We start from the raw sequence: 16111 nt of genomic DNA on the forward strand, positions 1-16111 counted from the left end.
TTGATATATCTTCGCAATCGGAATTAAAACTACAGTCAACTCTCTCATTTTGACCACTTCTTGTAAGCGACCACCTCCCGTAAGTGACCACTTTGCAAATAACCATTTTGTTTCTCAGTCAAATACTGTTCCAAGAACTCTCTCGCAAGCGACCACTAGTCAATTGTCTTAAGCAACCGCGACCAGTTTTTCGGCCAGAAGTTTGACATATTCTTTTGTTTCCTGTTTCTGGTAAGCGACCACCCAACATGATCATGTACCTGATCGTTAAGAAATCTTTATTCAGAGGTGACAAAGGTCACAGTATCTAGATTTCACGTATATGCACCCCATGTTTGACTCTGTTTTTTGTTTAGTTTAGATTTCAATCAGGTGATTTTAATCAACAAGAGACACATTAGCCTCCCACACAGACACTCTTGGGGCTAGTCACACCTTCTTCCCCACAAATGTCTGCTCAACGGACCGGTCACTTCCTTTCGCTGGCGGTTAGCCCTCGTTTTAAAAGAACCAATCCGCTGTTATCTGCATGTTGACACCTCTGTCATTTGCCACGTGCTTATGCGTGTTTAGGCTCATTTCCATCGCAAAATATTTGCTTGCGAGGGGCAAAAAATGGAAAATATGAAATTTTCCGAGACATGCTGCATTCCATATTGTGTCATCAGGCTTGGCTGTTTGATTAGAACTATTTGCAAGTAGGGTATGTTGCTTGTTATCACGGATATCATATTTATCCTCATCCGGTTTTTCTTCAGAGACGGCGTAGCTTTACCTCGAGAAAGCTATACATTTCTGTAGAGAGGTTCTTGTGTTTTTTCCATCAATTTGATCAAGCTTATGTCTCTCGAGCTCGATGTATAGGTTTATTATTCCTTTGTCTGTTTTAGCACGCTAATCAGTTGACTGTTTTGCATGTTATATACCCCATTGTTTGACCTAGTTCAGGCAAGGCCATGGTTTTGGTGCTCCATGTGGATCTTATCAGTTGCCGGCATTTCTAAAATACTCTGTATGTCTGTAGATGCAGGTGCAACTTGTATGAATGTGAGAATGTTAGACATTTTGCGGCACAAACTTCCCAAGTTGAAGTGTGGGGTCAAAGTCAGTCAAAGTCCAGCTTTCCACAGATAGGAAGAGAAGCTATGATTGGCTAACCGCCAGCAAATGGAAGTGATCGGTCCACTGAGCAGACATTTGTGGGGAGGAATGCGTGACAAGCCCCAAGAACGTCTGCGAGGGAGGCCAGAGACACACTGACAAGTACACTCTATTGCACTTTTCCCAATAATTGTTGCATGTGAAAAAAAAAAAAATCAAACAACTTAGTTTCTATAATTTTGCCTAACTTTAGCTGATGAGGTAACATCTTTATGTAATAGATCAGTCAGTTCAGCATTGGAGTTACTTTGTTGATTTTTCCTGTAAGCGAGCACCTCATGCAAGCAACCACTTTGTCTTGCACCAGGGCTGGTCGCTTATGAGAGAGTTGACTGTAACGAGAAAACCCAGAAATAAGATCAGGAATATTTAGGCTAATTAAGATTAAATACAACTTGATGAATTATAATAAGCTTGAGAATGTCATTTCAAAAACAATCAACTTGCTCCATGTTAAATGTAAAATGGCCCCAGTGGTGATCCACACAAAATCACAACATTGCTCATAAAAGTTACTTAAGGGTTGCTCACCCATGACATTTGTCATATTAATGTAAAATGCTGTCCATGCTCGGTTTCGATTTCCATTTCCATAAATTACAAAAATTGGCAGTCTTTCCCCGGGTTGAGTGACAACATCGCGTGCTAGAATAGCTACTTGAGAGAAGGTGTAGGGTTTCCATGTAAAACCACCATCCGTGCTATACCTGTGGTGAAAAACAGCAATCATAATTATTATGATTCTACATTTAGTTTCAACGAGGATTCCAAGTCTCACTTAGGGTGCCAATGACGAAACGCCACTATTTTTAGCTGTCAAATTGTCTTTTAGGGTGCACTCAATGAAATAATTAAAAAAAGCTCTTATTTCCATGTTAGGCTCGATTTTCACCAGTCTCTTGAGTGCCGTCTACTAGCACAAGCTCCTTTCATGAACAGCAGAAGCCTATTCTGTTTTAAGTGGGGTCTTTTAGGAGTTGAATAAAGCCCAAGCCATGCCCAGATAGGTCTCCTTCAGTTTAACTCAAATTTCCTTACAAGCATCTGTAAACCTTTCACATGTAAGTCCCCCCTGGAGCTAACAACACCTAGAACATGACAGTAGATAGAAGCTGTAAGGACTAGAAGCTGGTGTTCTTGTTGCTACAATGGCACTGATGTGGGCTAATTTCTAGTCCTAGATAACATACAATGCATGAAGCAAGACTAGTGGAGTGTTATTGGCTTGCTATTAGTCTTAAGGATTTCACACTAAATTGCAAATTGGCCAAAAGTCAAATCAGACCCTCTGCCTATAAGCTAGTTGCATCTTTGAAACTAATGCACATGGTCGTTATCTCTAGATTCATCCAAGTGGTATTAATATTCAGCTACAATCCTCGAGCCAAGGCTTGTACCTCTCATTCTGAAATCCAAACTAGCAACACACTGTGTTACTGGAGGCTGAATATAGCAACCTTGTAACATGAACAAAATCATGTTATAAATATTGTGACAGAAGCATGCTACATAACAGGGTTGTGAAAAGTGGCCAGCTGCCAGCAACGATCTGATAAGCCGAACATTTTACTTGAATGTACTCTTGTTCCTAACCTGAGTGTCTTAGTGTAGCGTCTGTAGGGAACAGCAACAATTACTCCACCATGATCCCCAAAAGTAAACAAATATTTCCCTCGTAGAACCTGTTGGTTTACAAATCCAGTATGATCAGACCTGTTCGTCACTTTATGCCACAGTTTTCAAAACCAAACAGAGAAGTGAATATGATGATGAATTGAGATTAACCTTTGAGATGCCTTACCCTGCTCCATCCCAGACCTCCATCCCGTGATACAAACAGATCAGGATATATCTTAAGATTAGTACTTGCCACACCTGAAAGAAAGCATTTGAGAAATAGAATACATGTTCTGTGGTTCCAGTGGCTTAGAATGCTACTTACATACTTGTGCCAATGCTGCCATCTGATTGGCTGAGCTTCTGCTAGCCTGAGTACCAAACACTCTAATACTAGCGGAAAAAACTTGTTCTACATTTCAGGTTGTGCAAGGGAAAGTTTGCCAGAAGGCACGATGATTTCTGAAAAAAGCCCTCTAATTTTTCACAGTTGAGTTCATTCATTGATTGGCAGCTTGTCAATGGGTGCTAAAATTACATTTTTTGGCAAACTTCAGAATGGCACTACTCTCAAATTGGTTTGAAGCAAAAATGCTCTAAATGTTCAGAAAAACAAAGTGCTTTCTGTTTGGCCTAAGTCACATACGGTGCAGTTCAGATATAAGTGAACTACGCATACGCATATTGTACGCGTGTATTTTGCGTATACGCACACATATGCACATATATACATGGGTATATGTCTCTTTGTTATGCATTCCCGTAAGTTTCTTTATATGAAGCATTGTTGGACAAACAAAGAACATTCCTGGAATACAAAAGTGTCAGGTTTCAGCATGAAATTTGCATGTTGTTAAAAATGTCAATATGAAAGTTTAAATATTTCTAGTTTTCGATCGCTTCGCAAGTTCACCGACCAACTACCGTTTATTGACACTTGCTTGATCTTTAGCTGCCAAGAAGTTGGGAAGAGAATTGAAACAGTTGCTTAAACTCCTTATTTTAACAAATTGTTTTCATTTACCGCATATTACTTGTAATGTTTACTTTGCAGTTTACGGCTGTGAACAACTAACAGGGGCAAAAAATTATTTTGCAAGTAGTCCTCATAGTTTTTAAACGAAATAATTGCCTTTGGCTTTACATTGACTCCCAGTTAATTTTGAGAATAGTAAATTATGAAACTACAAGGAACAGTTTTGTGTTTCGCACACCTGGGCAAATCACTTGTGAAATGTTTGTTGTCTGAAGCATTCCGTGGCCTAGTCGAAGAAATGAGATCTCTGGTTCTATTTGACACAAATTGTTCAATCAAACAGTAGAAATAGTCTTTCCATTCTTCAACAAAGGAATTGTTTATTTAAGTGTTAGAGCACGCCACTCACGTTTACTCAATTCTGTGTACCAGTCACTTGCATTGACCATGTTCATTTTCTTTCAAAAAACGTTATCTTTTGGTTGTACTTGGCACAAATTATTTGTTTTTTGACGATGGGATTGTTAAAGCTTCCATCCCCGGTTCTAAATAATTTGACAGAAAGCAGTAAATTGTGTGCCCAGTAGAAAAATGTTTGTTTCAGCTTAGTCTTGTCTGAAGGCATACACATGTATGTATACTGTACACGCGTATTCAAAATAAATAAAAACTCCTCTCGCTCTGTACCAAGCTGTCAAGCCATTGAAAACAACAATGACCAAACAATACGTTAGCTCATACATACTAATCAGGCATGCGTGCGTATACTGTATACGCGTATGTGCGTGTATGTATACGCGTATACACATATACACATCTATACGTGTATTCAGCTGACGTGAATTACACGTATAGTTTGGTTTGCTTATATCTGAGCTGCACTGTATAGTATTGAAAAGTATGACTGCAAGCTTTAATAGCAAGTTAAGTACATGATAGACCTAGAGAAAACTTTAAAATCAAACATAACCTTGGTGGGGTAACTTGGAAGAAGAACTCGGAAATGACTACATAATTTTCCAAGTAACAATGAGGGTGATAATAATTGTTCAAGTTTCCATATGAATTGAGTTTCTTACCTAAAGCTATCACAAGCCCAGGAGCAGACTCACTGGAAAGCAATCGCTCTGATGGAGAAACACGATACACTGCACCATAGAGCAGATTGAAATGAAGGGAACAAGAAGGCTGCAAATAAATTAGTTATAAAACAACAGTTTTCAGTTGATTTAATGAAATCCCATGAACAAACAAAAGAAGTTGAAAAACTGGATAAGTAGTGGCTTAAATGCTGGCTGTGAAGAATACACCATTCATCACTTACTAGTCTTCCCTCCCTGTTTAAGGACAAACCAATTAAGAGAGGTATGCATGGCACACCTGCAACAAGGCTTAGAAATTGCAACATTCAATGACACTGCTACCATGTCAATTCCACATTGTTCTTCCTGTCTTTCTTGTCAATAGTACTCACTGATAACTATGTTATTAACACAGCAATACCCACCAAATAACAGTTAATTCTGACACCACGGTTATCCACAGATGGAGAACGAACCCGCTGCCATTTTCCACCCCTGTTATAAGTGATAAGCGTCAGCAGATGTCTCTTGCCCACTGGACCAGGTGTTAACTGGGTAGCAAGATAAATACCACGCATGGCTTGGATTCTATCCACATCAACAAAAGCATAAGGTATCACGCTTCTAAAAGAGAAAAAAAGCAATTCCAACAAACTTAAAACAAATTGTAACCTCAATCAGAATCAGTGCATTTGCTTGCTGCAACTTACACAGGACACAAGTAACCCGAAGTTCGCCGCATACAAATGACATACTGCAAATTAGTTCATTTTTATGATGGGTTCTTGGAATAACACGTTTCATTTTAGTTTAGTATCAATTTCAGTGGGTTAATATGGCAGAAGAACTTATTTTAACAAGTGAATTCATAACGCTCTGGGCATTTTTTTTTTTTTTTTTTCACTCTGGATGATGGTCAGCTCAAGCCCTTAATTTTAGTCGCCAGGCTCGCGACTTCCATTTCAAGTTAGTCGCCAGCCATAAAATTCTAGTCACCTTGGTGACTAAAATTGTTGCAACTTGGAGGGTTGCAGGTTCTTTTGCCTTGGAGGGAGAGGTGTCTAGTGCTTAAGGAAATCCGGGTGGGAGGGGGGTTAAAAAATGTGCCCACCTGTCGAAGGTGTGGTTTATATCTGGAATAACCCAATTCTCTTTACAGTATAAATGTGGCTCTGCTTGCGTGCTTTGCTAGAGGGACATTTATCATTCATGGTATTTAAAAAAGCAAAGGATTTGAAAAATTCTTGCGAGTTTGTTTTTGCTAGAAAACTATCAAAGCCGGTAATTATCATGGAGTACTGAATAGAAATTTTTGTGATACAGTCTTTTTATGTAAACAGAATTATATGAAAACTGATTTATCCCTTGATCAGTGGCGTCAAAGTATGATTTAGTTAACTACACAATGATCTCCTGTAGGCAGTTAAGCAGTAAGGATTTTGTACTCCAAAGTGCAGGAAAATACACCTCTGCAAGTCATGAATTTCAAAATTTTCTGGGGATAATGCCCTGGACACCCCTAGTTTGCAACTTTTCTGCCCACTTGTCATATCATGGTGCCAACCTGCTAAAAAACTTATTGAAACCCCTGAACTTTGCTGGTATAGTTTTGATCAGCACAACAAAACTATCAGCATCACTTTGAAGGCTTGAGAACAACAAAGCTTGAATAAAACTGTATGCTGCAATGTCTTACTTGCAAGTCAAACAACAAAATATAGGAGTTCTTACAACAAATCTACAAAGCAGACTTCCCCCATCTGCTTCCCCCATTTCATATTTGCTACAAAAGTGTACATAAAAATTAAAGTAGACCTGTATGACCTACTTTTCTGGATTAAACAATAAATCATATTTGATTTTAAACGGTTACTTTGTAACTTCCATACCTGAGCCAAGGAGATGAAACATTTGTGAATGGATTATGATATAAAACCCTCGGCAAGGACAGTTGGTATTTGAGGCCACTCATATCTGACACATACATATTTGACAGATTCCTCAAGTGGTTGATGACCACAAATACATGTTCTTCGACCACATCAAACACGAAAAAGTCCTGTAAAATAAGATCAGAGAAATTAAGTCGTGGTGGAAGAAAAGACGGGAAACTACAATGAACTTTTATCACAGAGGATTACTGTTAGTACAGTGGAATCCCACCTTACAATCATTCCATTAATACAGCCACCTCATTATTATGGTCACTTTGTTCTGGCTTGAACAAAAACTCAGTCAGTCATTTTCTTATTTAAAGAGCCCCTTTAATATGGCCACCCTGTCAATTTGGCCAGATTTCTGTGGCCCATTGGTGACTGGATCAACAGGATTTCACTGTACAAGCCTACTTAGCAAATTGACAGCAATTTAATGGTCTATTTACACTCTGATATTGATCACAGCATTATAATGGCATAAAATGTTCAATAGTCAAGAGCAAGTTCATTGCCTGAAAACCTGGAAAAAGTGTATCCGTGTCAGTGCTGAGTGCACTATTTGAATGATTTGGGGGCACTAAGTCAGTAGGGCAAAAACATGTCAACTTTAATGTTTAATTAATTAATTAATCAATCAATTATCAATTCATTGGTCCTGGGGTTAGGAAGTGGTTGGGGTGGGGTAAGTCACTGTGTGCACCAGGTAAAAACATGTTATATCTACCTTACTCCATTGAAAACGTCATGAAGCTATTATATATTTGTTTTAGAAAACCCCTTGTTCTCCTTGTGTTTTGAATGGAGCAGTTGTTTTACAAAGCTATAAGGGCAGTGATTAACTTACTCTGCTTTCTTCATTCGATGGAAATGATGTATTCTTGAAGGGCAAATTACGATCTTTCAACACTTGCAAGATAGGGTGTTTGGCCTTAGGGTCCTATGGAGAAACAAGATGTAAACTTGAGAAGTGCATATTAAATTAACATTTTGATGTATCAAGTAATTTCTTAGAGATCGATTTTGCAATAAAAACTAATGATAAAAAATCCCTATGTTTCAACCTCTCTGAGGTCATTTTCAAGGACGAGTAAAAAATAACTAAATTAGCATAAAAATGTTTCTATCAGTAAAATATAGTAATGTTTAAAAAGTAAAACGGTAAAATGTGATAAAATATGTACATAAGATAAGTGATAAAAATATTTTTCAAGTTAATAGGGGACCTAAAACAATGAGACAATAAAATAATACTAATAAGCTTGGAGAACTGGTCTGAACAATCTTTAAAAAACACATTTCGAAAATAAGACAGTCAAATTTGTTCTTACAGTACGTTTACTGAAAGTGGGGCCACCCAGACAATGAAAACCAATCAGATGGCAGAACTGAAACTGTTACAATAGATTCCAACATTTTCAAATCCAGTCAATGAAATGTCCGGTACACAACAATGAAATCTCAACTTGTTCGTTGTGATGCTCCCAACTACAGTACAGTGTCTGCTAATAAACCTCTTGAATAAGCTCAAACCGTCAAAACTTTTGTGTTATAAAATATTGTGTTACTCTACTTTAGATTTGCATTTACAACCGTGATAAATTCATTAGATTGACCGTTTTCAACTGTGAACGTACGGCCAAACAAAATATCATTACGGTTGTTGTTTAAAATTGTAAACAGGTTTCAACACTTTTTTATGAAATAAATTTCGCACCTGTTGTCTGTGCATGTTTCTATTTTTATACAGCTTTCAGTTACATTAATGCAGCTGACCATGAAATCCACCACACAGTTCTCGGAAAAAAACTATTGCGTTCACTGTCTCAGCAGCTGTACATTTCAGAGTTTGAGCTCCCATTCTGGGTTATCAGTGTATTGAAATAACATCTTCACCAAAAATTCAAACGAGTGTTTTTCTGCATTGTACTATCAAAGCCTCAGTGTGTAAAATCACTCCGGTAAAAAGGAAAGACAGTGCGATAGGAACATTCCCTACTCAGAGACCATTTGAAGGGCTTCTATCAAACAGTCACGACAATTTTCAAACCCTACACCACACACTCTGGTGAAATATATTAACAAGTGACACTCTTATGCAACTTTTCTTTTCATGTATTTTCTAAACCTGAACCAACTACCCCATAGAAAGTGCAGCATGTAATTCAATTCAGCATGTGAAAGTACTAATGGTTTGAGCTTGAAAATTTACTGATAAACAACAGTGTAGTCGTGTAAGCATCACAACAAACAAGTTGAGATTTCATTGATTTGTACCGAACATTTGATTGGTTCCATTTGAAAATAGGACATTTGATTGGCTAGATTTGAAACGTTGGAATCTATTCTTTCAGTTCTGCCATCTGATTGGTTTTCATTGTCTGGCTGGCCCTGGTTTCAGTAAATGCACTGTAAAATTTTAAAACTTTGCTCAACGTCATCTAGCATCTGTGTTCTTTAATTCGTTAGTGTAGGTGTCGGCAAGTATAGATGACATAACCTGCATCACACAGGTCACATTTAAAACAATACACTACGCATTGCTGACTCACTAGGGGGTGGCTTGTCCCCTCTCACTTTAATTTAATAAATGGCCACAACAAAGATGAACATAAATTTATATCAGTTCAGTCTGTTCCTAACAAAACATCAGACACTCCACTAACCGTCCTTGTAGTAATGAACATGTAGTTTTTCATCATTTCAAATTCCTCCACATTAGTTGCAAGTACTTTTCTTTTTCCTTTGCTGTCCACCTGGTTTACTGAAGTTTTGTTATCTCGGGATTTAACTACAAGTAATCAGCAACACTGGATTAGGGCATACTGGAACAAATTTGAGTTTGCCATTTGTAGCAAAAGAACGCCAGGCAAATTGTACATTAAAATTATTAGTCATTGTGCCTAATTTTTCTCTTGTTTTAGTAAAATTTATTGGTATCAGTTTTTGTTTAGTGTAAGTGTAACCAAGCCAACTGTGAGCTTATTTTATCCTAGGCCCTAAAGAAGGGAGGAGACAAGGTAGCCTCATGGTTAGGGCTCTTGACTCCGGACTCGACAGTTTGGATCTGAGCCCTGGCCAGGGACACTGTGTTGTGTTCTTGGGCAAGAAACTTTACCCTCAGAGTGTCTCTCTCCAACCAGGTGTATAAATGGGTACCGGTGAATTTAATGCTAGGAGTAACCCTGCGATGGACTAGCATCCCATCCAGGGGGGAATAGAAATACTCATAGGCACTTCATGCTACAGAAACCAGGATAAGCTTCAGCATGATGGCCTACTTGGCTCATATGCTTATATGCAGACTTAACCTACTTACCTACCGACCAAAAGAGCAAGGAGATGAATCCAGAGGGGCTTTTTAAAGGGAGAGGGCCCTATTGTTTCTTCAGAAAGGGATGACATTTTCAGACCCTTGATCCACTTTTTCCCACAAGAAAAATTGTGTCCTTTATGCCATGTAAATAATCCTTTATTGCACTTTAGGTCCCACACGTACACCCAAAAACAGTGCAAAGCCAATATCAAGCCATCTTGAGAGCGCAAGCTTGGTCAATAACCCACATTTACACCATGTCTCATTTAATGTTAACAATGAAAAATTACCCCGTCATTTTGTTATTTTGAATTTTATTATTCCAGTCACTTTGGAATTAAGAGGATTAATGATAGCCAACTCAGCACTATGCCCCACGTTGTCACTCAGTTCTTAATACAAGTTATCCTTTATACTCACGTCGTTCTTGAAGAGGCTTTTGATATGTCTCAACAAAAATTACATCTGGTAAATCAAGGCCTTTAACACCCCTTGAAAACAAGACACAACAGAGTTTCTATTTGATAACACAGCTACAGGTGAAAGTGTGATACTGTTAATGTCTCAGCACTGTTTCTTGCACTAACCAGGAAAGTGACACATAGATAAGACATTGCAAGATGCATGACAAGTATCAACAAGGGGAATTTTGTTAGCAGCAGAAACACACTTAGGGTAAAATAAGCACTCTTCTAGCTCTTTCCTTTAGTAATCTGTCATGTTTTTTTATGTCTGCTCAAACGAGATGGAGGCTAACTCAATAACCTTGCATTTCTATTAGCCTCCATGCACAAACTATATACCATTGTCACCTTTAATTGTCATATATGTATCTTTTTTTCTCTTTTATGCTAATATTGTAATTTCAAAATGTAAGTACAAAATAAAGTGAATTTGAAGTTGAAGTTGAAGCACTAATGCCATGCAGGGCTTGAAATAATTTTTCGGCTGGCGCCGGTCAAGTTGTCCAGTCAAATCTATTTTTGCTTGGACAAGAAATGATCTTGGCCAGACAAATGCTTACCAAACAAGCTTGGTCAACAATCCATATGTATTGAAAGTTTGTAGAGAAAATCATCAGATGAAATGGCATTGCTTGAAGCAAGGAACATGAGTCAATTTTGTTGAAGTGATTTTACTGGTACTTAATTCAAGTCAGTTTACTTGTGAGATTAAGGCCACTTTAATGACCAATACTGCAGTCAACACTAACCAATTAAATGACTTCACTTCACCCTGTACTTGAGTAAATGTTTTTCCAGAGTCTTTTGACAAGTAGAGCTGTAAAAGATAAAATAATACACAAACAATACTAGCTTCTGTACAAACAGCTTTCTGTTACAAGGTAATATGATAAAAAGAACAAAAATATTGCACAAATTGTAGTATAAGCATTGTTATGGATGTTGTAGTGGTGGCATGAAAAAAGGTTAATCCTTATAAAAATACAACCAGATTTACATGACAGGCATTTTTTGTCATTCTATAGACCACAGAGAACAAAGAAATAAATGTGGTGAACATATTATTGGATGATTGAACTTCTGTGTGAGTTTTCCACTTTCAGTAAGTACTGAACAGTGAACCTGGTGTCACAGACAAAATTAACACTTACATGCAAGAATGTTAAACCTTAATTGGACCTCTTCAAGACGAATCAGAAACACAAGCAGCAAGAAATTAAAGCTAGTGTGAAACAACAAAACTAGCTGATAGACCAAAACAACAAAATGGTATATGCAGAACTCTGTATCTTTTTTTTTACACCTATAAATTCAGATCAGTGCAACTGACCTCACCTTATACATGTACAGTGGAACCCCGCCTCACAGCCACCCTGTTATTACGGTCACTTTTTTCTGGCCCAAACAAAAGTTGTCAGTCATTTTCTCTAACCCCTTTAATAATTATGGCCACCCCTTTAACAGCGCCAGATTTTTGTGGCCCATTGGTGACCGAATTAAAAGGGTTCCACTGTAATTAGTTTTCATTTACTGAAGAGCTGCAGTACCTTTTCAGCTGGCTTGTCATATCCCATGACAAATTTACTATCCCAAGGATGGAATGTAAGATATGATGGTTCCCAGGTAATTTTTTGGGGTGTAAACTTGACCAGATCATCTGTTCTATAGAGAAACTTGTTCACTTTATCGGCAAGGATGCACTGATGGGAAATGAAAACACGACATTAAATAATAAACAATTTATTATTGGATGAGGTTTTTGTGATATCCAGAATAGCCAAAGGCTGAGGCTGATAACCCTTACCGAGACCTTGATTATTCTGGATATCACAAAAACCGAATCTAATAATTGTTTTATTATACATTGAACAAAAGAAAAAAAATGGAAGTCATGTTTTTGCTTCTTCATTAACAGCAAGCAACACAAAGCATGCAAACTTGACATGATTACCCTTAGAAATCATGCACCGTGGTCATACATGACATGATTACCCGTCACTTTGAGTGTCCTTGACATGATAACTGTATAATCTGCAGCTAGATGACGTCACAGGTGCTGATTTCAAAAATTCACTGTACTCTTTCGGCCAATCAGAAAAGAGATAGTGAGTTCAATGTATGATAACGAATATTATTGAGCTCTATACATGAACATGCTATGTTTATGCTTTATTTCTGCTAACATTGTTGCAGATCAAAAATAAATTAACAGGTAGAAATTTGCGTTATCATCCTCTTGTTCTAACCTCTTTATCAGCACTACCCAGTAAGTTGTATTTACACAGCACATTCAATAACTATGAGATGCAGAAAAATAACTTTGTACATGGCAGATAAGGAAACTAACACTACACATTGTTTATTCCCTGGTAGAACATGATCAGGTACAGTGTATGCATTACTCTCAAAATGAGAAAATCATGTTTGACTTTTAATCATTTAATCAATCAATCTTTATTTGTACTCACTCTTGCTACAGAAAAAATTACAATTTCAATGAAAATATTAAAAGTAAAAATTTGAGTACTGGCTGCCTGAAATAACCATAGGGGCTAGTAGAGCCAGGCAGCCAGTTAACATCAGCATTAAACAGAAATAAAATACAGGTCAGCAAGAAAACTTGAGCACAAATGCACACACAGGAAGAAAAAAGAGAAGAGGAAAAGCACTATTTCTATGCTATGAAGGAAGTCTAAAATAGTTTAAGTTACATATGAATTTGGCTTAAAAATACTAAAAATTGAATGTTTGGGCTACAATTCTATGGTGTCTATTAAACAAATTACACTACTCTCACTCTTGTTTTCTATGAACAGCAGTCAATTGTCCTGTGTCTTGTTGACTACTTGCTGTTGGGAAACTCAGACCCACTTAAGAATAACTCTCATGCTAGGCATGACAATGAACATGTTACCTTTTGGAGACGTTATAGTATGTTTTATCATGCCAAACGAAAGCTACTGTGACTCTCTTTGTTTCCCTCATTTTAGAAATGTTTATAATGTATACAGCACACTTTGCATAAAATTTATGTCTGTGTCATTGTGCTCTTTATCAATACTTTATAACTCAAGAATCTGCCACTTTGACACCTGTTGCAGTTTGCAGCAGGTCTGTGGATGATTCAAGTATTGAGGCATATTTTTCAAATAATAATAATTATTATTACAGCCCAGACAAAACGACAGTACAAATTAAGACTAATGATGATACATTGGTCTGCTCTCAGCCAGTCACTTTTTGCCAAATGCCCCCAGATATAATAGGCCACGCTCTCAGCCAATCACAGTCAAGTAATTATCTCAGTCATAATAAAAAATAAGTTCCATCACCACTGCAGTTTGAAACGTTAATTGCTTGCATGGGGTAAATCAACTAGAAATTTTGCCTCTATAGTTGAACATAATTTATTACTGGCAGTACTGTTTAATCACTTCAGTTGCACAGCAGACTCACAGACGACAGGTCAATGCTGTAGTTCCTAGTTATACAAGAAGCGAAACTGTGAAATGTTTAACAGAAATTGACAGCAAGCAAATTACGTAGCATGCTTCTATTGTAAACAACGAGATCAATTAAGAAACATTTCAATTATAGGAAACCATTTGCAATACAAAAAACGTTGGTTTATTCAAGCCCCCCAGAAAAATACTTAATTAATCACAGAAAACCTAAAAAAAACGATCCACCTCAGACTCGAAAACCAACGTTTGAAATGAATTTCACTTTGTACTTTCTTTTGGCCAATCGCGATACCCACGTCCCAAGTCACGAGATATATGTGTCCACGAACACTAATTACAAGAAACAAATGTGGTTTATTCAGACACCAACGCCTTCACCACAACCAAAAAGTACTCTATATACTTTCCTTTCCTCTGAGGCGGAGTACAACGCCAACGTTGTTTATCGTGCCAACAAATTCTACGCGACAATCGTACTCTTAGGTACACAACCATTAAGCTTATATATAGCAATTTGCTGACGAAATAAATACGCATAAATCAATTACTAAAACAGTTCTCATTCACGAAAACTTATCATCGCACACAGCACGAGACCAAATTAAATAAAGTTTTGACGCCGAGTGAAAATTAAATTTTTCACAACGTAACGTAAGTTATGTTCGATGTCTTAATTATCATGTGTGTATATTCGACACTTCAACTTATATTCGACCTTCTGCTTCCATTACCCATTCCTTAGCCGACCTCGACATGTACACTCGACTTGATAAACAGACAGATTCTGTGTTGTCATGAACGAAAAGTGCCGATAACTAGCTAATAACAGAGGTACAGGCGAAAGCAGTGAGCGTGCTAAAGCTTCTTCCATTGGCACTGAAATTGATGTTGTTGTTTTATTTAATACACACGTGGGTCGACCTCGACAAGTTATGTAACAACGCTATCATACCAAGAGCAAAACACAAGATATTACAGCAGCACGAACAGTGATCTGCCTTACCAGGTGAGGATCAGCTTTTCCGTAGTATATCTGGTCAATCAATGGGGATGGAGTGCTTGGACTTGTTAAGTTCTGACTTGTAAAACTCTTTCCGTAGTCTGTCGACACGAAAACTTTGCTGGACTTACTGCGTGTAGTGTTCTTGCCTAGCAAGAACACGTAGTTTTCCCTGAAACGATTCCGAGGCCAGTACATAAAATATGTGTCGTAGTATCCAAGAGAGAACTGAAAGGAAAAAATAATAATACAACACAAAAGATCAGTGAAGGAGATTAAGCTTAAATATGCAGCGTAGTTTTTCATCATTCAGCAACCTTTGGTTATCACCCGGTAGGCTTATAAAAGACGTATTACAGATCAGAACTTATTACGAACTTTGAATCAAAACTCACACGAGAAACCTCCGGTTCGGGGCTTGCATCACGACGAAAGCGCCCGTGAAGGTCTTCTACGAGCTCTTGCGGACTTTCCAGATCAACTTCATCGTGAGCTTCCCGCGCCCGTCGAATCACACGAACTCCCTCTGGCAAGGTATCCGGAGAGGTGCCGTGCACGAAAAGATTCTTTGGAACTGCAAATGGGCGAATGCAGCCACCAAACGTTGGTAATAAAGCAACAAGGAAAAGAAAACAACTATGTCTCAGGAAGCCCGCCATCTCCCGCGAGACATTCAACAACTATCACTGACAGCGAGAATCAAACACTTGACCGAGGCACTCTGCAGGGGGTAATGGCTAAACTCTTCGCGACCTATTGTCTGCTGTGAAAATGGCTGAACAAACAATTTTATAATGCAAAGTCCATGAAAGACACAATCAGTTATAGCTCTTTCGTTACCTTTCCGAACAGAGTGAGGCTTAGCAAGAGGGGAATAAACAAGACCTATAGCAGGGAACTGGAAAGCTCCTTTTAAGCAAAACGGAAGCTGTAAGGACGTTTGTAAGTGCTTGAACCTCACGTCCACAAAATGCCATCATGCGTTCATCTCCAATATCGTTGGCACTTAAATGGTAAAAAAAGTTTATGCAAAAATTGTACAGCATCAAATAGTTGATTCTAATAAGCAAAATCTTTTAGTTTGCAAATGGGTAACA

The 16111-nt window shown here is 37.9% G+C and overlaps 1 protein-coding gene across 1 annotated transcript in view; it reads right to left on the minus strand.

Moving 5' to 3' along the window:
- The window catches only part of LOC110052179 (uncharacterized), a 41094-nt gene extending 25246 nt beyond the window's left edge, over nucleotides 1-15848 (minus strand). Inside the window, exons 1-13 of the mRNA XM_089280477.1 lie at nucleotides 15410-15848; nucleotides 15018-15242; nucleotides 12098-12250; nucleotides 11300-11367; nucleotides 10507-10577; nucleotides 9437-9561; nucleotides 7618-7710; nucleotides 6726-6895; nucleotides 5262-5460; nucleotides 4834-4942; nucleotides 2963-3036; nucleotides 2755-2843; nucleotides 1693-1868 (exon numbers count right to left, since the gene is read on the minus strand). Of these exons, the coding sequence (XP_089136603.1) occupies nucleotides 1693-1868; nucleotides 2755-2843; nucleotides 2963-3036; nucleotides 4834-4942; nucleotides 5262-5460; nucleotides 6726-6895; nucleotides 7618-7710; nucleotides 9437-9561; nucleotides 10507-10577; nucleotides 11300-11367; nucleotides 12098-12250; nucleotides 15018-15242; nucleotides 15410-15673 (1816 nt within the window). The 5' untranslated portion in view covers nucleotides 15674-15848. The remainder of the gene's footprint in view (nucleotides 1-1692; nucleotides 1869-2754; nucleotides 2844-2962; nucleotides 3037-4833; nucleotides 4943-5261; nucleotides 5461-6725; nucleotides 6896-7617; nucleotides 7711-9436; nucleotides 9562-10506; nucleotides 10578-11299; nucleotides 11368-12097; nucleotides 12251-15017; nucleotides 15243-15409) is intronic.
- Nucleotides 15849-16111: the final 263 nt, after the last annotated feature.

The sequence above is a fragment of the Orbicella faveolata genome, unplaced genomic scaffold, assembly GCF_042242905.1.
Source record: "Orbicella faveolata isolate gen_17 unplaced genomic scaffold, um_ofav_v1 contig_47, whole genome shotgun sequence".
NCBI classification, from domain to species: domain Eukaryota; kingdom Metazoa; phylum Cnidaria; class Anthozoa; order Scleractinia; family Merulinidae; genus Orbicella; species Orbicella faveolata.